Below are 24,321 nucleotides of genomic sequence, written 5' to 3' on the forward strand. Positions count from 1 at the left end.
GGTTCTTCTTTCATGCAACCCTTTCAGCTTGTTCTTATGGAGTGGCATCCAACAATCATTTAGCTCTTTTGTGTTGAAAACACTTTGGTTTTCCCCATGATGAGGTACGACAAATGGATTTTACATGTGTGCATGTGTTATATCTATATTCCGGGGAAACAGGACATGGTTAAATGCAACTATAGCATAATAGAAACATACTGTATATATACTATATGGCCAATAGTATGTGGAAGCCTAATCATCACACTCTGTGTGTTTTCTGAATATCCCATTCCAAAATCATGGGCATTAGTCATGGGACTTGGTCCCTTCTTTGCTGATATAACAGCGTCCACTTTTCTGGGAAGGCAGTCCACTAGATTTTGGAACATGGCTGTTGGGTTGTGCCCATTCAGGCACAAGAGCATTAGCGAGGTTGGGCACTGTTGTCATTGGAGGAAGCCTGGCATGCAGTTGGTGTTCTAATTCATCCCAAAGGTGTTCACTGGGGTTGAGATCAGTGCTCAATGGCCAGCAGTGACTGCATGTTGAGTCTGCTTTGGCCCATTTTGGCCCATTTTGGAGTTCAATTTTAATCTGACCCATTGTGGAAAATTAAGTTTTCTTTTCAATGACAAACTTAGCATAGGTTTACGGATATCTGTGTATTTTTGCTGCTTATATTGATCCATTTAAAACCAGTTATAATGGCATAATCATTCACTTTAAATCTATGCTCATCGAGGACTCCCTAGTGCGCAGTAGGCCTGGTAATCTGCCCATCTGTTAAGTATAAAAGTATTATATGGGGTTATTTAGAAGAACAAATACAAGTACTTTCTTCAAATTTGTAATGAAAGTTTGTATTATTGTGTTAATATTTTCTCAAGGCATTCCAATAATTCTGGTGTTGAATGTATGAACACATCCTTAAATACATTTAAGTTTAACGATTTATTTTTAAAATGCTTATGCTGGATATAATTCTAATGTTCTATATTCTCAGTCCTAGCTCTGCCATTTTTCATCCACATTGAAATCTAGAAGAAGCTATTTCATGGATAACAACACCCTAATTTGTAATATATGAAAGTCTAAAGTTACCCATGTGACAGATCTCAGTATTAAACTCAGTATTGAAGCCACTTTTGACTAGCGTTATTGCATTATATTGAAATCCACAGAAAGAGAGGCACACTGAGACTATTTCTCTGTGTTGCAGTAAAGCACAGAGCTTCATGCTAACTGAGGTGGCCCTGTTATTCATTGCTTTAAATGCTCTGGGCATCAAAAGCAGACAGAGATGAATATGAAGTCATTCAGCCAGAGGGTGACCTGCTATAAAAATGAACTCTTCGTGCTCTAGTGTGACTGGATAAATTTTGCCACATAACCAGAGGATATACATGTTGTTGATTTTTTAAAGAGGCAAAGGTCATTGCAAATGAAGCACAAAGACAGGAAGACCTTGGCGGTATTCAAAACTGAATATAAATACACTAAAATAGTATGCTGAAGTTCATGCTTATTATTCAAGTATGCATCTTAAAGCTGTTTATTCACTGACTGCTATAAAATAATCAGTTACTTTGAAAATAATAGTATAAAGTATTTAGTTATGATGTGTTTGCCATACTAAGAATGATTTTTCAGCCAAATCCCAATGGAGTGGAAGTGAAGCAAAGAAAAGATGGAGAAGACAAAAAGGTTACGCTTCCTAAAGAAGTGAAGCCTCAAGTTAAGTCCTTGAGTGTCCCTTCAGGCTTGCTGGTTTTAGCATCAAAAGAAATCAAGCTCATAGCAATTGCACTATGAAGACTAGCAAGTGTGTAATTGCAATACTAACACTGCAAAATGTCTCCAGTATGGCCAAGGGAATAGACGCTGGAGAGCAAGTGGGGCAAAGTGCAATGTTAACATTCAAAATGCTTAATGTGTCCTGACAGAACACACACACACACACACTCACAAGCCGGATGTATATGCAGATGGTAGGGTTGTCTCTAATCCTCTTCATGCACAAGTGAGTATGTGTGTGTGTGTGTAAAATGGATGCAGTTTGATAACCATCACTCTCTCTCACTTGTCATACAAGGAAAACCAAGCATATGGGGAAACAAAACTGACAATAACTGATTATAAGAAAGGACAAACAACAATTACAAATTGCAAATGAAGCAAAGCCAGAGTGATATAGAGTGTGATTAGAGAGGTGGAACAGCAAGGTGGTGTTTTAGGTTTGGACATTACTAATTATAGCATTTGTTCTGATTTTAAATGTTAACCAATGTTAAGATTTCATTCCTAATCCAGTTTCGCCTGTAAATGTGCAGACATTTCAGTTATCCTGCATTCACACACCATCTCAATTCATAGAATGGCACTTAGATAGAACAACACATTTTCTGAAACATTTTGTGGCCAGAAAAAAGTGTGAAATAATTTCCACACATCCTCATATGATAACAGATTACTTTTCTAAACATAATCCAATTACTATTCCATTTACATAATTCAATAATTGAATAATCACTACATGGAAGGGTTGTACTGTATGTGCCCTGTCTTCGCACAAACACAAAATATGTCACTTCACATAAATACTAAATACAACTGAACAAATTATTTTATTTCAGAGTATTTCTGCACAAAACATCTTGTAATTACATTTCATATTACTAACAGAATCAACAACATATCTAACAATCATAGAGATGAGTCTTTTGCTAATATGATGTCCTAGATCAGGCATCCATTTATTTAAAATTATTTGCTTAGAAGATCCAAATAAGCAACTAACATGACTGAATGGTGATAACATTTACCTTTTAATGGCTATAATGAGACAGTTTGAGGTGGTTATGTTTGTTTCATAGCATTATCGACTCCGAATAGATGAGACATCTGTTTTGAGTTTGCTTCAGAGAGAATATATGAGTGTTTCTTTCATATTTCTATTTTTTAATAGACATCTTGTCATTTTCTTTAAATAAACCATTGTCAATTCGCTATTCAGACCAGAGATGGTAAATTAAATGAAAAATGTATGAAAGTCTGTCAAAATGCTCTAGCCCTGTAGCTAGTCTCTGGTCCGGTTAGCTGCCTTTAGCTAAATAATTTACATACATGCATTTGATTGGTCACGATCAAAGAAGCTGTGCTGGTTCATGTTTGGAAACCTAGAGTCGCTAAAGCCAGTAAAGCTAGTTTATTTCTAACATTTATTGGCCATACTGTACTTAGTTCAGTCTTCACACACAAAAAAGTGGGTGCAGAAAGAGTGAACACTCACGAAAACAATTGCTGTAATTTCTGTTAACCAGCTGATTATTTCTACCACTAAAACATCAACATACAGTAGAATCTAGTAGTGAAGTTGAATCAGTTATAACTATATTTACATATAGTTATTGCTATGTCATTATAAAGAGTAGCTGACTGGGTATCATGTCACCATCTGATAAATATGCATTCTAACTTTCTAACCAAAACCAATGTTCTGATTACAAAAATGGGGCCTCAAATATTTCTGCAGCCGACCTTTAATATCTAATCTATCAATTCCCAGGGTGACAGTTTTACCCCATGGTGTTGAAGAGGATGCAGAGGGCAGTGGGTTTGCTGATGGCTATGAGGACGACTACGACTGGCATGGAGACTACTATGATCGGGATTCCGTCACCCACGATGACTATAGGTAACGCGAAATATACACTGGGAGTACATATCCTTATGGTTCTGAGAGACAGAAAGAGAGAAAGAGAAAAAGCGAGAGACAGACAGACAGAGAGGGAGAAGGAGGGAGGGAGGCAGTTTCTATTCTATTCACAACTTTCTATTGAGGGAGAATCAGGGAGCATTCATCTCAGTGTTGCTGAATTATCAAGACCCGATATGCAGGAAAATTATTCCCAATGCGGCTCATGGGAATATGACATTTGCATAACAAAACCTGAATGGAAACTGCAGAAATAATAAAAAATGCCTAAAAGGGTTTTATGCTTTGCTGAAATGGAAAAATATGTTGATCAAAAGAATAAAGATAGAAATAGAAAAGGCATTGAAAGGTTTGCCATGGTTATATTCAAATCTACATTGTACAGTGTGTCAGAATTGTACACTAACAATGAGAATTAGTGTAACCTACTGTATAATGCTGTACTATTTAAGCAAACCATATAGTGTAATACAGGGGTGTATCCGAATATGAATTATTACATTATTTCGATTGAACAACTAATGCGTCCTAACCAAATATGAATATGGATACAGACAGAAAGTGAACAGCTGAGGGCAGGGGTGCCAGTTTTCAGCAAAATTCCCACCAAAACATCTCAAAAACCACACAAACAGACTTGAACCTAGTCAAAAATGTTCAGGTAGAGGAAAAGGTAGATGTATTTTTCTTCTTTTTCTCAGCCTTTTTGTGGGAAACAAGTTAACATTTCTGATTTGCACAATCTACCTGCAATACGCTGAACTGGGCAACCCTGCTCACGGGATATAGATGTTCATGATAATCCTAGTGAATATTGCTGTTTGGTTTTTGCCTGATCTAAACATTGCCTTACTGAGCTCCAAAATAAAACAATATCTCTTCCATATTTCTGTGCAAACAAAAGATGCTTGAAAATATCTGAGCTGTTGCTCCTTATAGCTCACACAGACCCTGTGCTGTGCACAGGCCAAAATATGTAAATATGTAAATCTAGTCCCAGATTTATAGTAGATTCTAATAGCATGTCCAGCTAACTTTTCTGATCTTTCTGGAAAGAAACCAAGCCACTTGATGATGGCTTTTGTTGTGAGGTGTAGCCTCACATAGCTAGCTTGCTTACTGAGTCACGTTAGATAGAAGATAGTAAGTGATAGTTATAATTTGTGAATTTTTCCAACAGCCCTGTTTTTTCAGTGTTTTCCAGTGGTTCCAGGGCATAGTTTTACAGTTAACCAAAAAAAACCAACCTTCTGGTATGGTCCACACCCACTCCCAGTTTTAATCTGAATAGAAAACAGATCCAAGCATTTTGAGAATTAACAGATACAGATGCAAATAGAGATAATGGCATTGCATTACACCCTTTTTATAGTATAGTATAGTATGGTATGGTATGGTATAGAATATTGTAGTGTAGTGTAGTATAGTATAGTACAGTATGGTATGGTATGGTATAGAGTATTGTAGTGTAGTGTAGTATAGTGTAGTACAGTATGGTATGGTATGGTATAGAGTAGTGTAGTATAGTATAATATGGTATGGTATAGTGTAGTGTAGTATAGTATGGTATAGTATAGTGTAGTATAGTATGGTATGGTATAGTATAGTGTAGTATAGTATGGTATAGTATAGTATAGTGTAGTATAGTATGGTATGGTATAGAGTAGTGTAGTATAGTATAGTATAGTGTATTGTAGTATAGTATGGTATGGTATAGTATAGTACAGTATGGTATGGTATAGTGTATTGTAGTATAGTATAGTATAGTATAGTACAGTAAGGTATAGTATAGTATAGTATAGTATAGTATAGTACAGTATGGTATGGTATAGTGTATTGTAGTATAGTATAGTATAGTATTGATGCACCTACAAGCAGTGGCCTATTTTTACAGTAGTTGAGAATCTTTGTTGTGTTAGTGTATTTTAACACATAACTAGACCCCGTAAGACTTCAGTCCTGGTCCAGGACTCAAGTAGGACATCCATGACAAGAAACATGCAGAGCACAGGTATTCAACTAAAATTTGTCTATATTTTTGAGTGCCTGGTTTGATCCATTGATCCTCCCCAAAATAAACAGAAAACGAGAACGACCTGATGAAGAAATTGCTGAGCCTTGAGAACCGTATTTGAAAATGAAGCATGTTCACAGATACACACACTGACAAAATCACTGACTTATTTAACAACCTCAAGTGTTTGCTTCCTCAGAAGTAGGGATTTCATCCAGCTGTGTTTATGCAGATTTTGAATTTGCAAATTGTCAGGCTTTGACAACACTAGCAGAGACGACTGCAGGTTCATATAAACACTGCAGCTTATTAGCAAAAAAGGCACGAGAAAAACAGCAGAAAAATGTAAGGTGAAGGCAAAGTAAAAAAAGAAAAGAAGAAAGTGTCAGAAGAGGCAAACCTGAGAGCAAAAACTACAAGCAAAAAATCATACATGTAAATGTGAAAAGACAGACTTTTTAATGAGAGGTAAACTAGCACAAACAAGACTAATGAAGTTAGAGAAGTAAAGTGTATACATATCTTGAGCCGTTGTAGTTGGAGAAAAGTGGAGGCATGGGCATGGTCATGGAATTTAAGTAACTCAGTAATCAGAAGGTGTGATTAAGTTTGATGGAAACATAATCGATGCAGGAGGTGTTGGTCCCCGTCTCTCCATGATTGTGTTTCCGTTTATCTGTCGCTTATTTTGATTACATCGTCTTGTTGCACCAAATCAGAATATTTAACAAGTAGCTGATGGAAACAAAATGATTTGCATGTTCGAATTTTTTCAGAAGTTAGGATAGGGCTGTATACTGACAGGCACATTAAATCATGACTGCAACAACATGGCTTCTTGCGATACATGAATTATTTCTTATTTCTTCATGTATATTTACTCTCAGAGCCAAGAGGAAGTCCAGCAGCTCACCTTCTCCTCCACCTAAGAAAAGAAAGAAGAAGAAGGGAAGAAGACACAGTCGGTCAGTCTCCTTGCAAGAAATGCTGTTTTCTTTACATCCTTTAAATCCAGATTTATTAGCACCTTTCAAGAGGATAGGCAGAAATTATGGTATTAGATTAACAGAATTATTTAAATATTGCTCTCAAGCATCAGAGAAAGTTCTTATATCTCCTATAACAAAAATCATATGTCAAATTTATTGGCATCCTAAACAATATTGAAATTTAATACAAACAAATTGTTACTGTTGGGAAAACAGGTTGTCCAAAACCCCTCTGCAAGTGTCTCCAACTTTGTTAGACATTACAGGAACTCTCCTGAGGAGGCTTCACCATGTGTTAGTTGTAGGGGTGCCGATAATTTTAAAACTAGTAATTGCATTACTTAAGAAATCTTTCATGTTGAATATAAAACTTCACAGCATCCCAAGATATGTTTAATTAGCACTTGTTTTATTCTTTTTGTATATGTTTTCATGAAGGGTGCCAATAATTGTGGTGTTGACTACATATTTGATCAGTTACATCTCAAACATTGCGGTTAACCTATAGTCTAGAGATGAAGCTGTGTTAGACAGACGAATGAGCAAGGTAGTGTTGTATTTATAATGCAGTCAGTCTTGTGAGTGACAGAATGATGAGTTATATGCCTGATGTTGAGTTCTTTTTTCAAGGAAGCAAAATAAGCAACCAGGAAAATAACAGCAATATATGAAGGTGAGAGAGAAGGAGAGAGAATTGTGTACTCTGTCTGTCAAAAGCATTGCAGTAAGAGTAAGAGAACGAGCAGAAGTGCCACCAAAGGTACAAGTGACAAGTGAGAGAGTAAGAGAGTCAAAACATATTTTGTAAGATTACACAGCGCAGAAGCAACAACTCCAGGCAATTTAAAAGAGATTTACAAAGTATATATATATGCAAATGTGTTGTGAAAGTGGTGGTGCATTTGATCTGTCTTTGTGTCTCATGCCTCTGTTTCCTGTCTGTCCTAATATGATGCACAGAGTTGACAGCTCGTCTCCTACACGGCGAGGAAAGAGGAAGAAGAGTGGCAAGAAGCACAAGAGAGATAGGTGTGTGTGTGTGTGTGTGTGTGTATGGTCATACCACTCCACTAGTAGAAACTCTTTATTTCAAATGACACATTATTTACTATATACTATATACTTTGCAACAGAGGTCACATTCTCTCACATGAACACACATGACGTTAGCTAACCTCAATTATTTTTCTTTATACCACTGTGCTGTTGAATTCTTGATTCTGATTGGTCATAATGTTGATTAATTTCCTATAACAGCAGCTCTGACAGTAGTTTATATTAATGCACTTAAAAAATATTTAAAATTATTTAAAATTATTAAGAATTAATTAAAAAACATTACTGATATGGCGATGGTTTCTCTGAGGAGATGTTTATGTAGTATTTTTGGAAGAAGTCTTCCGGCAGCACTTTATAATAGTCACAGGTAAAGCTGTAGCTTTAAAGTTTTCTGACATGGGAAAGGCTTCAGGACGAAATTAAATTCAAGAGAAAGAAACAAAGAGAGGCTGCTGAGAGAACAACTGTTTATAGCTGGTAAACGTAAGTGGAAACAGGAACTAACAGACATTCCACAACATTAAATGTAACTGTAAATGGATAAAAAGTGTCATTCTTTAATAAATTTCCCATCAGGCCATATCCCACTACACCCTATCGATTATTCTCTTATAACAGTATACTTTATTGTGTTTAATTTCTTAGGTAACAAACCAGAGTATGATAAAGTAACCAAGCTGACTATAAACTGAACATGTGTAACTATATAAACTACATAAACTATATGACTTCACAAAATTATTAATCTGCTCCTTACAATTGTAACAAGTCTCAGGAGATTTCTAAAGGGGCACTGCTATATTAGCTCACTGTATTCCTTAGTGAAGGTGTGCTCAAATCAAACCAAACAACACAGTGCATTATGGGTATTTTGTGGCCGCTAGGGGATTTCATTTGTACAGTACCTGCAGCGTCTATGATTATGAATTATTTTAGTTGACTCTGACATATAATACAAACAAACAGCAGTATATCAGATTCATAGAACTCAGCAATCAACTAACATTGACAATGTTTAATGCTGACAGACATGCTAAAAGTGACATATTAAAAGCACAGTTAGATATATTACAATAAAAAAGACATTTAAGAGCAGATTAGTAGGGAAAATGTACATATACACTCACCAACCACTTTATTAGGAACACCTGTATATCTGCATATTCATGTAATTATCCAGTCAATCAGCAGTGCAATACATAAAAGCATCAAGTTAAAAAAGCTTCAGTTAATGTTCACATCAAATTTCAGAATGGGGAAAAAATGTGATGCATGGCCAGATTGAGTCTTTCAGAATCTGCTGATCTCGTGGGCTTTTCACACGAAACAATATCTAGATTTTACAGAGAATGGTGTGAAAAGTAAAAAACATTCAGTGAGCAGCAGTTCTGCAAGTGGATACACCTTGTTAATGAGAGAGATCAGAATAGAATGGCCAGACAGGTTTGAGCTGACAGGAAGGCTATGTTAACTCAAATAATCACTCTTTACAACCGGGGTGAGCAGAAAAGCATCTCAGAATGCACAACCAGGCAAACCTTGAGGCAGATGGAGCAGAACACCAGCTCAGATCAGGCTCTACATCTGGCAGCCAAGAACAGGAATCTGAGGGTACAGTTTGTACGGGCTGTGATTTTGTGGTCTTTTTACTTAGTATGTGGTCTTTTTTTATTTCTACCTTGCTAACAAGAGATATTTCACAGATAGACTGACAGTTGACAAAATAGCAGACAATAACATTTGCTAGGCATAAGCTATTTTTCTGGCTTCATGAAATATTAATGAGGTTAGAAATCTTCCTGAACTACAGGTTTTGCCCTTACATTACATTCCACAAAGTTTTTTTTCCATAATCATCTTAAACATTAATTAGCAGCCTTGAAAGAGAGAAGTGGTTTCTCTCTCTCTCTCTCTCTCTCTCTCCCTCTCTCTTTTTCTCTGAACTGGGTCATGAAATATGACAACATGTGACCTTCAAAGTGTCAAAGAAAAATGAGCCTTTCAGCAAATTACCCACAGTCCTTGGTGTCTCCATCCTTTCTTTAGCCATCCCTTCGTTCCCTGTCGCACTCCTCCCCCGCTTCTAGTCTGTCTCTGCCTCTCATGTTGCACTGAATTTACACTGGCCCAATGGTCTCGTCTCGCTGAAAATCCCCCAATCAATTATGGATTGAGAAAGAAAGGAAAAAAGAGGAGAGAAGAGGGAGATGAGTCCCTGGGGTCAGATAGCTTCCTGGAGTGGAGAAAATAGAGGGAGGGGTGTCTGTGTAAAATGCCAACCTTTTAGTCAAGTCCAAGTCCACAACCAAGGACTGCTTTTATTTAATCATTTATTTCAAAAAATAATTAAAATACAAGCTTTTATTCTGAGACAAATGTATGCTATTAGAGGTTTGAGAAATCCTTGAAAAAAAAATGATGTTTGAATATCCTGTTCACACATCATCTGCTTCACATATTAAAAACTTAATTCAGACCGGTAATGTGTGCTTAGACTATTTTATCTTTTATAAAAAATTTCATCCAATATTAAATTCATTATTAAGAGCCGCTGTGATTGTAAACACTGTCAAAATTGTAGAACAAATGGTCCTGCATCACAAACTTACAATAAGTTACAGTAATATTTTTATGAATTCTGTGATAGTCATTTACAGTGAATTACTGGACATTGGCATTTCCTGGAGAATTGAGGGATCGATTTTCAATTCTGCTGATTTGCATTGCTGAATTTTTTGTGGCCGTATCAACAATTACAAGGAGTAATGTATAAATATATGGGCGAGATTACTGACGTTACAATATTGTATTGTGTATGTTACTGAAGTGCTATATATAGACTAATGTTAACAAGTTTAAGGTTTATTTGTTTTGCAAAAAGAGAGAAAAAAACATATGCAAAGGAAGCAAACTTCAGGTGTGTCAAATCAGCATTACCCCCTGACTAATCCCCAATCATTGCCACTTCTGCCAAATCACGCCTTACATTAAAAGTTTGAAACTTACCCTTGGTTGGGTGAGATGCTTTTAATTTTGTTACACTGGTGATGAAACCCTGAGAACTTGATGGCCGGACACAGCAGACCAGAATTTGAAGGCAGAATGGTACCTTTACAGTGAATCAGATGCTGATGGACTTTAGTTTTCATTGAATTTCTGTTTTATTTTTTCAAATACTGACTTATAACTCTGAAATAAAAACCATCTTTATAAATTTTGACACCAAGCATGTCTTTGCTGATTGACTACTACATGGAGTAAGAAAATGTTATGTACATTTTTGGTACATCACATCCAAGATATGCCACCAAGCAAGACAAAATTTCCCTCCTGCAGTGATTCATGTGTTTGTGAGTTTTGTATTTTTGTGTTGGTGAATTTTGTCTGTTTACAACAGTACAACAGTAGAATATTTTTCTCTGCCATAACAAAGGCTGGAGAGAGAGAGAGAGAGAGAGAGAGAGAGAAGGATGTATAGCGAGTAGGAGTTAAATTCCCAGACACCATCTCTCTCTCCCTCTCTTTCTCTCTCTCAACCTCTCACTCTGAGAAACAAAGCACACAGCAGGAGCATTTCAGCAATTCTTTCTCACACCCTGTGTCACTTTGACAGTTTCATCTAGGTTTCTCTTTCACTTTCTTGTGCCTCATAAACACATAGAATGACTGTGACCTGCTTGGGCTTTTTGCTTTGGATCTGCTGCTACAGCTTCATAAAACACACACACACACACACACACACACAATGCTCTGAATCTGAATGCTTACTATCATGCATAAATGATGGCAGGAGAGAATCAGTGGCATAGACATACAAATGAGTGCAAAGGTTTGCACCCCCTATGGTTTCTATGTAAAACCAGGAAAAGTATCTCTAATTAGAATTTGTTTAAACCAGTTTGTTGGGGGACAAAATCTTATAAAAAATTAAATAGTCACCAGACCTGATGTGAATAATATCTGACCATAAAGATACATGTAATGATAGTAGTACTAATGTTGCTATTATGTTTTAATGTTTAATTAGACTTATTAGTTAGAAGGCACATTTTAAAGCTAAAATAAATCATAGCTGACTCTTACTTTCTCATTTATGTCTATATGTCAACCTAAAAAAAGCTCTCCTCCATCTCTGTCTGTCTCTCTCTCTCTCTCTCCTAGGTCCACATCTGGGTCCAGGAGGAAGAGGAGACACAGGTACATATGTGCATACACCCATCTTTCCAGACATCACTAGTTAATTTGAAAAAAAAAAAAAAAGATATTTTTTGGATTTTTAGATTTACTGTCTCTGAGCTCAACACTTGTCATGTTCAAGCTGCTGTCATTTCCACTTTTGTTTTCAGATCAGGCACTCCAAAGAACAAACACAAAGACAAGAGCAAACTGAGAAAGAAGTGAGTTTGGGTTTTTCTTCCAAGTTCCACATGAATGAAATGTTTAGTGCAGGTTTTTTTGTAGGTGTCTTGTAAGACAGACAGCCTTCTTATCTTGTTGGCCTTTTTTGTTTCTGAAATTATTCCAATCAATAGAAGAGAAAATTAAAGATGAATAAGGAGATGAAAATTAAAATTGGCCAAGGAGACACCAAAGACACGTATTTGGGTTCAGAAATTGCAGTTTTGGTGTAAGTGTGTGTTTGCACATTTGTGTGAATCTTTGTGTATGTTTGTTCCTGTGTGCATGTGTGTTTGTGTTCATGCTTGTGCACACCTTTGGTTTGGTTGTATGTGTGTTGTATGTGTGTTGTGTGTGTGTGTGTGTGTGTGTGTTACAGATCTCCAGCAGAGTGTACCAGCAGGAGGCCCCAGCGCAGAGGAAGCTGCTGCAGCTCGCGCAGTGCCTCTGTCTCATCCACAGCCACCATCTCCAGATCCCCCAGCAGGTGATGCCAAGCACACACATCCTCCTGACCACTCCACACACTCCTGTTAACATCGTCCATCTGCTTCTAGTCTCACCTTCACAACACAGGTCCTGAGCAGGGGAATATTTATCCTTCACTATGTCAGGGTTGTTTCTTCATGAATAGATGAGCCAGAAACCTTAAATAAACCTTAAATAACTCAAAACACAAATTCAAGTAAAACCTGTAATCCACCTAACTACTAGGTAGCACCTTACTCATTACACATTATACTACAACACATTTAAAACCTCTAATCTGATTGGTCAGAAGATGTTAATTTCTATATCAGCAGCTCTGACTGTAGTGCTTTTATTTACTATATCAAATTTTCAGTGGGTCAAAAGTTTGCACACGCTTTGTTAGTATTTGGTGGCATTGCCTTCTAATTACTTGAACTTGAATCAAATGCTTCCTTACAGTCCTTACAGAAACATTTCACAGATTTTCTGTGTGTTTCAGGTCAGGGCTTTATGATGGCCACTTGTTTGTTGTTATCTTTGGCATTTTATTACAACTTTAAAGGTCTTTACTTTATGATCATTGTCCTGCTGTAAGACCCAGTTGTGACCAAGTTTTAAGTTTCTGGCTGATGTCTTGAGGTGTTGCTTCAGTATTTCTAGGTATTTCTCCTTCTCCTTCTGATACAATCTATTTTCTGAAGTGCACCAGTTACTTTTCCAGGACCCCCCCCCTGAATGGTGCAATGTCTGTGGTGGTCCCAACATTTTATATTTGCATACAATTGTTTGTTCAGATGCTCATGGTACCTTCAGGAAATTGTTCTTAAAGAGAAAATTTGTGGAGGTCCACAATTCTTTTTCTAAGGCCTTGACGGTGTTGCTTGGATCTGCCATTGTATCAAGGGCGAAAAGACACTGACTCTAAAGGTAGGCCATTAAATACAGCCGCCGGCGCACTCAAAATTACCTCTTAATTATGGCAGAAACGTATAAAATCATTACGCCAATTTCTAGAATCTTCCAGACTGTTTGAAGAGACAGTCAACTTGGTGTATGTGAATTTTCGACCCACTGGAATTTTGATACAGTGAATTAAATCTTTCTAATTGATTTTTTTTTAAATTACCACTGATGTGAACAAAGTAGATTAAAACATTGTTATCCTTGGCAAATTCCTGTGGTATAAGAGGAATAAATTAATGTTTGGGAATCCTCCTGATTACACAGTGGCGGTCATGTGACCTTAGGGACTAATTTCATTCCAGTCAAAAGGTTTGTAAAGGATACAGAGATTATTGTCCTACTGATTTTCGGGTATTTTCTGCATCTAGTTAATGACAAGATTTCATATTGTTTACACAGGTCCAACCTGAAGTACAGGACGGAGAGACAGAAGAGGTCTAGTCCCAGTGCATCTCCGTCTCCCGGGCTGGAGAACGGCCACCACAGCGAGCGAGTTCGCAACGGCAAACACTCCGGACTCAGCCAGCTAGAGGGCGAGAAAAGCAGCGATGTATGTATTCTCCTCTATTTTGCCTCTGTGCCCTCCGCCTGCACCATTCACTCGAGTTCCCTCACCCAAAATGGTTTCTCTTGCTCTGTCTCTCACTGCCCTCATTACTGACCTGACTGTTCGTTCTCACTCTCAATTTTTTTTTTCCTTTTAATTTTTGGTTAGTTGTTTATTTTTGTATCTCGCTTTTGCCTCTCTGGCTCCGTTTTTTTGTGACTATTTGCATTCCCAGCTGGATTTTGTGCTAGTTGGGTAAGGTTTTCTCGAAAAGCAGTTAATCAGTTTCTGTTGATAACACACTTGATTTTTTTAATATTCAAGCATCACAGGCTGCAAATGAACCAAAGAAGAAAATGATCACAGTTGACTCGGTCAGTATTTAGGTTTTCCAAGGAACATGAATTAATTCACTCAAGTACTAAAATTAAAGAATAATTTTACCATACCTCAGCTTAAATGCAATAACTACTATAGTATTATACATGGATTATTGTGTATTATTGTAAAATTTAGTCCAGGAAACTAAACTTTTAATCAGTTTTGCACTGTTGTTCAACGATATAGCAAAAACTAGTTAGCCAAAAGCAGGTGTGGCACAAAAATTGGAGCATGTGACACAAGTTATTGATCTCTATCAGATTTACCCCAACATGCCATCATGCGCAGTAGATTAAATCTACTACATTAACATTTCAGACACAATTGAGTGGCTTAGCAATGATAGATTCAATGCCTTTAATAGAAAACGTTTAAAAACTGTCAGCTAGGCCATGGATTGTGATTCCTAAACTTCATTTGGATGAGCTTTGATGAAAAAAGTTCTATAAGCGAAAAAACAGTGGACCGTGCATTTATTATATCTATAGTTGTTTTAACCCACTCAGGTTTTATCCACTCAGGTTTTAATGTTTTCAGATTACCAGCTTGGCACTGATTTCCTATATTTCATTGTTCTCTCAACCTGAAATCAAAAGCAAGCAAGTATCCTATGGGTACAAGTTTGAAAACGGTCAGTGTATCTAAACGTCCACAGTTTTTATTTAATGATACCTAAAATACTAGTCAGATTTCCTCATAGTGATCTGCATGCAATCTTTTGAGAAGGTCTTATATGCTGTCTCTTTCTCTTTTCACTTGCTTGCTTCATTCCTCTTTTCATTTCTGCCTCTATTTAATTTAGGTGGTATCTTCCCACAAAAAAATAAATGCCCAAACTTTTCTGTCTTGTTTGTGTAAAAAGCACGCATATGCTTTGGATCGGGACCAAGTAGGTTAACAGGGTACGTGTATTAGTTTCTTCTTGTCAACACAGTTTGAACGCTCATGTTCTGAGTAACACAGCAGACCCCTTTTCCTCCAGACTGATCACAAACCTGACAGCTGGTGTTTCAAAACGAGCTTCTTTTACTTGCTTCTTGTGGACTATCACTCTGACCTGCATGTTACCTTCTGGGTGGCAGCGTCACCTCTGTTAAACTGTTTCTTCTCTGCTTTAGATGACAAAAAAAACTATATGTATATCAAAGGGAAGTGTCACAAGCTTGTGATTATTTACTCTACCCTTTATAAACTTTTAGCCAACTGGCTGTACATCGTAATATGTGGTGTCCAGCTGATTGGTTGAGAGTGATGTAATTGTTGAAGGAATATTCCAGCGTTTTTCAACCTAAACTTTATCTGTACTGTATGTCTTATTAACATGAACCAGAAATTTGACATGTTTCCCTGTACTGAGAAAAGAACAGAAAACCTGTTTACTACAAACTCATTTTTAATAGAATAATGTGGAATTGTGTCAATAAACATTTAAAACATGCAAGTGTATCTCACAAGACTACAATCAATACACTTTAAGAATAAAGGAATTAGGATGAGACAAACATGAGAGAAAGTCTCAAGTCTGAGTGTTTCTTATGCTTTTGTTGTGGTATCCATGTGTGATGCGGCAGAAGCTGACTACATTCGTAAAAAGGCCCGTGCGATATAACAGTGTATAATCATTTCTACATGACATTACACTGTCACAATAACCAGTGACATTTACTGTGATTAATTTGATCTATTTTGCACAGGCGCTCCGCAATTTATCATTGAAGTTCCCTAATACGAATTATCACTCCAAATAAAATAAATAGCAGGCTTTTTTCCCCCAGATAAAACAGGAGATGAGCTAATCAACATATGAATCTGGATTGATTTGCACAGGTGGTTTGCACTCTCCAGTATAAACTGGCACTGCCTGGAAGCCCCGCCCTCCTCCCCCAATCTCACAAGCTCTCTGGGTCCTCGGGACTTACAGTGCATTCTTGCCTTCTATCATGGTAAATTGATAATGTTTTCAGTTCAATACTGTGAAGTAAAATCTATCATTGTAGATTTGTTTGATGTAGCTGACATTAGACAATTATATATCTAACATCAGTTAACTATATTTATTAGGAATGTACCAAAAAATTTTGCACAAAAATTGTCAAATATGGCACTTTCCTGGCTCAAATGATTAAATAGGCCTACTATAAAATGCCAAATCTAACAGTTTATACATAATATTAACAGATACTTAGAAAGTGAGTAAACATGCTGTTTTTGGCTCTCCTGCACCGGTCAGCGCCAAGACATGCTCAAACACTTCGAGCGGCATCAACAGTGACAATGTTGCCCATGTGGACATTAGACGATTTGTAAAAGCATTATATGGTAAATGAACTGTTGTTTTTGTTACGGTTTACTATACATTACTATAGAATTACCTAAAAATCCACCATCCTGCTGATTTTTCGTGATTGCCACTGCCAGCAAGCAGTTCCTGACCGCACAGCTGGTAATATCATTACATCCTTTTGTACTCTTCTTAAACCTGAAATGGTGGACATGCTTGTTTTCCTGTCTTCTTTTAGGCTATCAATTCTGGACAATTAAATCATTTATCTCAGTTTTTTAATGATAAATCACATGCAGGTAAAAAACAATATTGCACAAGCGTATATGTAAATTTACATTCACATTTATGGCATTTGGCAAATTTCTTTGTATAAGAATGTTTAAAGGGTGAATTCTGCAGATTTGGAACAGAATTTGAAAAATATATTTCACTAAAGAATTTATTGCCAGAAGTACTTCCCTTAGAGTTCCTATATAAATCTATTTTAAATGGGTATGTTCTTTTCTCAGTACAGGGAAACATGTCAAAATCATCTCTGGTAATGTACAGTACAGATGCAGTAGATAGCTACTCGGTTGGAAAACTCTGGAGTTTTCCTTAAATAGCAGCAAATTCGACACTTATCGTTACTCATGAGAGGTTTCATATTACAAGCTAAAAATCATTGTTTGCAGACTCATTACCCATCCTTAATACTGAATTTCCTGCTTCACTACTTGATTTTACATTTCAGTAACTTTGGAAATGTACTGGGGTTTTTATTCTGATGTTTTCTAAATCTTAGTCTGTCTAGGAGTAAATGGAAAACTTGGAACTAAATAGGACAGCATTTTAGTGAAGGTGTTTCACTAAAGGGACCCAAGCCATTTACAATCGTATACACACACACTGGTTTTACATCCTAAATGTTCACTACAAATGCTAAAAATAAGAAAAAGTGTGCAATTGCCGAGAGCAAAGTTCTACGAGTTCTACCTGACCAACTTCCCTGGTGTACTTCTACACAGTATTTAAAACAAATCCCTAAAATGTGACTGGGGTCCCTTTTCAGTGTGCTGACTTTAGTTCTCCATCCTAGCACTCGACACCCCTCCACCTCCTCCTATCCATCCGTGGTGTGTGTGGCTCTCTTCTCTGTCGTCCTGACATGCTTTCTGCCCCATCGACCACAGTGTGCATGTTCATTCCCTTCTCCATTCCTTCTCGCAGGATCAATTTGTACGATGGGTTTGATTTTTGTCTCTTACTTTGACATTTTGACTGTAATTTAGATGCCCTAATCCTCTTAACCTTAACGTGGCTGTACATGTGTCCAAGCGAATAAGACAGATATTCATGTAGATTTCTGTTTCTTTCTTTCTTTTTTTTTTTTTCAGGGTGTTGGGGGGGAGGGGGGTTGGTTCAATTTTGTTCTCAATTATTTGTCAAATTTGATTTTGGCTGACATTTTGTTTGGGTTGGTCTCCTTTTTGAGTTTGGGGACCAAGTAATTAGCCGGGATACTAAAAAGAACTCATTGTCTTTTTCCCATTTCGCTGCGGAGAATTTTCCTTTCTCCTTCCCCCTCCTCCTTTTTTCTTCCTTTCTCGTTCTGTCAATATTGCATACGTGTCTCTGATTGAAATGGAAGGTAGGTAATGCTCTGCCTACGCACGTGGTCTCTATGCAGATGAGAATGTGACAAGCACCCTAGCTTGACTGTTTCTCTCTCTTTCTTCTCATTTTATCTATGATGAAAAAAAAAAAAACTTTGGCGGATTACTTTTCACTGTTTTTTTCCTTTTTGTTTTTCTTTCTTAGTAATATGTTCTATATTATTTATAGTTTTTTTTCAACCTTGTTTACCAACATTAAAATTTAGCTTTGCTCTATTGCTGAAGTCGTCAGTACACTGCCCTCCCCTCAAGTCCATTTCTCGTCTCTCTGTTCTTCTTTCGTTTGACTAGAATGCATTCATGTCTGTGCCGCATCCCTTTTGTCTCTTGGTGATATGGTACATTCGTCTTATGATTGTTTGACACATTTATGTTCCTTTTTTATTTCATTTTATTTTATTTTTCAAGCTACAAAACAGAAACCTTTGCTTCATAAGACAGAAGTTAATCATATAGTTGTGTGTTAATGTTGATTATTCTGTTATTTAGTCTTAAAAGATTTAGATATTGTAACTTGCGTGATTTGTAGTTAAACAAAAACTGCGGAATTGAATTTTTTTTTGGTCATCATTCACTCCCACCCCCACTACCACCAAATAAAGGGTCTCGCTGCGCTCACACCGGCAGCGATTTTCCACCTTGCTCTGCTTTGGTCGCATTCTTATCTTTTCTGCCAGGGTTTTACTGGTGCGACATTCACATAAGCTAGCTACAGAATGTAAACAAAACCACTGTGGTCATGTGACCACAAACAAACGCCTTCCAGCTTAGAAATAAAAATTCTGCAGGGAAGAGCTTGTGTATAACATGCATCCATGTAGTTCACCACTGTCTACAAATGTTTTGCTGTTAACAATTTCTAACACCTATTTTACGGACTTAAAGTGTTCGATGTGCGCAAATCAAACGGCGACACATCGAGCCCATAACAGCACAGCAAGAATCCCCACTGTGCTTCAAGTAGGAACAAATATGTAGAAACAAAACACATGGATAATGTTTTACAAGAGAGGAAAATATTCCTCCTATTCATAGTTGCCAAAACACATAACTTCAACTTTTTTTCTCTGCCCACTTCACCTCATTCTACCCACCTACTTTATGTCACTAATAGTCATTCTACCTATTATGTATAGTTCAGCACTTTTCATTGCAAAGTAATAACTTTGGGCTACTTTGTCTCCTTGCCATTGGTGTGAGTGCAGAGTAATGGTGGTCAAAAATAGCATTTTAGGTATACTTTTTATTAATGGAGCTGTATTCTTGCAAATAAAAATATCGAAATAGAGAAACTGCTATGAGCTCTGGCTCAAGGGTCGTAGGTCAGAAGTGTCAGGTTTTTATGGTCAAGTTCCTAAATTTTGTGGGCATCCAGGAAAAGGACAAGTCCTTACAACTTTATAAAAAAAGAAACTATGAAAGAGGCCAGTTATGATGATATAGCCAAAAATAATATGAAAGTGTTAAGTGGTTATTTAGAATGTATGTTATTTTGAAACTTGCATGCTCGCTAAAATCAACTGAATATCAGCTGATAGATACCTTTTTTCCATTTGATAGATTCATTTTACTCTTAGTGCCTATGCATATATCAGATCATCAGAATCATTTGCTACTTTGCAAGCGAGTGGTTCTGAGTATCCAAGCCCATACTGTAATTTCTGTCCTTAAGGCCTAAATGAGTATTTATTTATTTATTTATTTATTTATTTATTTCTATTTCATTTGGTGTGTCTTTTTGAGTTTGATTTCATGTATTGTCTCATGCTCACTACCAGGGAAGGGTGTTGTGTCTTTTTCTCTTGCATTTTGTGAATCTAATGATGCACTTATGTTGCCCCACTTTTCCCTTCTCTTCATACCTTACCTACTAAAGGAGGGAATACCACTTTATTGGTAAGTGGATGTTAACCAAAAGGGAGTTAAAACAGAGTAGCAATTAAAAAAAAAAAAAAAAGGAAATGGGTCGCTGTTCACATCTCAGCAATTGTCTGCAGGAAAAGCAATCCACAAGCAGAAATTTACTATTGAATAGAAGACCAATTGTTTTCTAATTCGAGTGACTCTATAATTGTGAATCTTTAATTTTGTTCCTTCCATTTCTGTGATGTTCTGTCAAGTTGTCTGATTTTTTTTTGTTCTAGTTTTTATTTTCCACTTTTTTTCCGTTTGTAGCCATTTCTAAAAAATTGACAAAGTCCTCCTTTTCCACTCAGCTCTTTGGTCTCTTTCGCTCTCTCTTTTCACTCTCTGTTCTCCTGATCTTGATTTGTTTCACAGTTTTCACATATTTTCCCTTCTTTCCTCTTCTTTTCTTTCGGGATTATAATTTCCAGCTCATTATGGTTTTGCATGCCAAGTATTGCATGCGCTGCACCATAGAGGACTGTCTATAAGCCATATCAAGAAAACTCCTAGCTCTTTTCTTTTAGATATTTGCCCTTTTTTGGCAAGTACACCATTGCACTCATCCAAGTGAAAAAGATTCTAATTTCTGTGTATTTGTGTCATTTTTTTTTCTTTTTTTTCTTTTTTTCTTTTTTTTGGTTATTATACATCCACAGAAGCTACGGTCATTGGCTTCATCCTCACCAAGTGAAGAGCAGAGGCAGACATCACCTAATGTAAGGGAAGTAAAGAGCCACAGTGCCCTCTGTAGGAGCCCTGGACGACAGCAGACACATGCCCAGATGGGAGAGGCAGGAAAGGGAGAAGAGAGGCAGCAGAGGGGTGGCAAGCTGTCCTCTGAGTCATCAGGAAAACGGGCAGGACGGAGCTGCCACTCTCCTGCCCATAGCAGTGACTCCCAACTCGATCTCCAGTCTAAAGCCAAGGGCACACACATGAAGAAGTGAGACCTAGTCATTGATGCTTTGGCCATCATCTATCCATTTCCAAATAGATCAATATGTGACTTTTGGTGTATAATATACTCTTACCCAGGTCATTTTGTAATCAAGATAGCTGGACCAACATTTTTTCCATCGTATTTCTTTGCAGAGCAAAAGGGTCTCATTCATCTAAGAGGCACCATCATGGTAGGGCCGTGAACCGACAGCGCAGTGTGTCAGCGTCACCAACTCCACACCGGCGCACGTCCGGGCGCAAAAAGAGCAAATCAAGCCTACAGCAACGAAGCAGCTCATGGAGCAGTGTTCGCTCTTCTTCACGCTCCAAATCAAGAGAGCACGTGCAAAGCAAGACTAAGTCCCCACATACTCGACAGAACAACTCTAGGTACATGCCTCCTTACTCACAGTCATTTCTAAACAGTGTATTTGTGTAACTTAAAGTCTATACTTACACAAATCACATCTCACAAATTCACAAGTATAAAATACATAGAAACTCAACTCTTGAATTTCAAGTGGTGCTGTGCTAATCAGTGACATAAAAAGAGTGCCTATGACCAACCAACCTCAAAAGCAATCCTCCTACTTTCAGGTGTATGTATAGTTCAGGATTCAAATTTAAAGAGCCATACTGCTCTATACTGCACAAGCATTTGTGTATTGAAAAGGAACAGAAATAGTCTTCAAAATATCTTTTTTTCATGTGGAGATAGACCCATGTCAAGAGAATGTGGACACACTTTAATCATCACCTCTTCGGTGTTCTCATATAGGGAGAGGGACAGTCCTCACTACTCTGATGCCGAGAGAACTCGGAGACGCTCCCGCAGTTATTCTCCCATTCGTAAGAGGAGGAGAGACTCTCCCAGCTTTATGGAGGCTCGCAGAATCACCAGGTACATCCCGTTCCTGCTCACTCTACAGCAATTGTATTCCAGCAAACTACAGGAGTCACAACACCTTCCTGTTTCTGAGATGATTTCAGGAATGTAATTTCTATTTATTTTGGTGATTTGACCCTAAGTGAAAAGGTTTTACCTATTATAATGAAACCTTCAGTTTATCTCATTTAACTGACTGGTTGAAAGAGATTGAATTTCTGTGTAAATTCTGTTTTGCTTCCATACACATGGTTTTAAGGTGATGAAGTCCTTTTTCTTTGATTCTCTCAGGTAATAACAGCTGACTTAGCTGCCAGCAGCAACTAAAAGCAGCTGGCAACTGTCAACTATCAAATCGTTAAATAATAATTATATTGAAATGATTAAAATTATTCAGTAAATTGGACCATTTAAACAATGCAAACATTGCTAGCTAGCCAACTAAGCTATCTCCCTGACTAGGTAGTGCTTGTGAGTTGCTAACTAGCTAGCTTACCGTATATATTCAGTCTGAACTGAAATAGGGCTGATTATTACATTTCACTCATGTTTTGTCAGAATAGCAGTCCTAAGACAAAACATAAATCCCTATTTTAATCATGAATTTCTCAGTTTCTCAGACCTTCTTAGTACTGTCAAACTTTTAGCTGCAGAACCTGCATGCTAACCTAGCGAGGTAGCTAATTTAACTTATGTTGTTGATTAACAAAAGCAATTAAATAGTTTTGTTTGATATATATTGCAAGAATATGACAATACATATCAAGACTTTAATACTGAGATCCTACTTGTGCCAACCTTTGACAAGTACGAGCTAGTTTACTAGCAGCTGACTATTATGTAAATAGATCTTGGTGTAAATAATTTCTAAACAAACTATTATTCAGCATAAATAGTTTTGTTTTCTTCAGCCCAGGATTGTTGAAAAAAATCTGGATAATTGTAAATCTGGATTTGAATTGTTCAAAGACAGAAAAATTTCCTCCAAAAGGGTGGCATACAAAGGGGTTTCTGTAATCCATGTTCTTTTCCACAGACAACAAAATGTTAAGACAGCAGTCACTGGTATGAGTTTCCTAATGAAAACCTTGTGAATGTATTATCATGTGCACCTACAGTGACATCTAGTGGCCATTCTGTTTACTGCCTGCTTTCCAATCATACAGTAAATATCACATATAGAGTATATAACACATAACAAAACAATACAAAACATTGCCCTGGTGTGGTGTCTAAAGTGTGTTGAAATTAATTTACCCAAATTCAAATAATTCAAATGCTTTTTGTTCAGTCTTTCATCAAGGTGTACGAACTGTCCCAGGTAAAACAGCACCTACACACCTGCTGTATGTTCACTCTGAGATTTCTTGCCTGTGTTCCTGGATCAGCACAGCTGAATCAGGCGAGCTCACACTTTCACTCCTGTATGAAGGTGTTCAGAAGACCTCGGGCATCGGAACGTGGAGGCAGGGTTACCGTGGTAACTGTTGCCGAGCAGCAGGACTCTCCTAGGCCTCGTCTCCTTGTGAACCTGTTTGGTGAAGCAGCGGCACACAGACAATGTCATTACAGTACCAAAATCAACATCCTAACCCTGTCTTTCTCTCTCTAATCTAAATTACTACAGTGGTTACTGACATCTGATGAATACTAATGTTACAAAATGCTTAACTCATCAAGGTGAAGTCAAGAGGTTTTGAGTTTTGAAATTTAAATCTACACGTTCAGACTAAAATTGACCAAAATATAAAGTAACTCTAAATCAAAAAACAGTCTGTAGAAATGTTTTTTAAATTTCAATTGGTATATGTATGATAATCTTGAAGGATTACCATTCTGTAGAAACCTCTTGATAAACCCTGAGTCTGTTTCTCACTCACTTCTATTAAGGGTTTAATATATCTGTATGTGTACCAGTTAACAGCTCTTTGCTTGGCAGCAACACAAGCGGTATGGGTGCTTCGAGCTGACCTACGTGTGGTCATGTATGTGTGTGTGTGGTTATGGTTGTGTGTGTGAATGTACGGTATTAACAAATTATGCATCTCTGTCTGTCTCTTTAAATAACTAGTGCCATCTAGGGGGCAAACGCATTAACCCTGATTAACACTCGCAGCCACTCAATCT

At 37.2% G+C, this 24,321-nt stretch overlaps 1 protein-coding gene across 1 annotated transcript in view; it reads left to right on the top strand.

The window, feature by feature from the left end:
- The window catches only part of srrm3 (serine/arginine repetitive matrix 3), an 82,298-nt gene that overhangs the window by 54,182 nt on the left and 3,795 nt on the right, over positions 1-24,321 (top strand). Inside the window, exons 4-13 of the mRNA XM_026922170.3 lie at positions 3,551-3,679; positions 6,602-6,679; positions 7,664-7,732; positions 11,924-11,959; positions 12,109-12,159; positions 12,540-12,647; positions 13,994-14,144; positions 21,026-21,312; positions 21,462-21,698; positions 22,087-22,209. Coding sequence (XP_026777971.2) covers positions 3,551-3,679; positions 6,602-6,679; positions 7,664-7,732; positions 11,924-11,959; positions 12,109-12,159; positions 12,540-12,647; positions 13,994-14,144; positions 21,026-21,312; positions 21,462-21,698; positions 22,087-22,209 — 1,269 coding nt within the window. The remainder of the gene's footprint in view (positions 1-3,550; positions 3,680-6,601; positions 6,680-7,663; positions 7,733-11,923; positions 11,960-12,108; positions 12,160-12,539; positions 12,648-13,993; positions 14,145-21,025; positions 21,313-21,461; positions 21,699-22,086; positions 22,210-24,321) is intronic.

Source organism: Pangasianodon hypophthalmus, chromosome 27 (assembly GCF_027358585.1).
Source record: "Pangasianodon hypophthalmus isolate fPanHyp1 chromosome 27, fPanHyp1.pri, whole genome shotgun sequence".
Lineage (NCBI taxonomy): Eukaryota > Metazoa > Chordata > Actinopteri > Siluriformes > Pangasiidae > Pangasianodon > Pangasianodon hypophthalmus.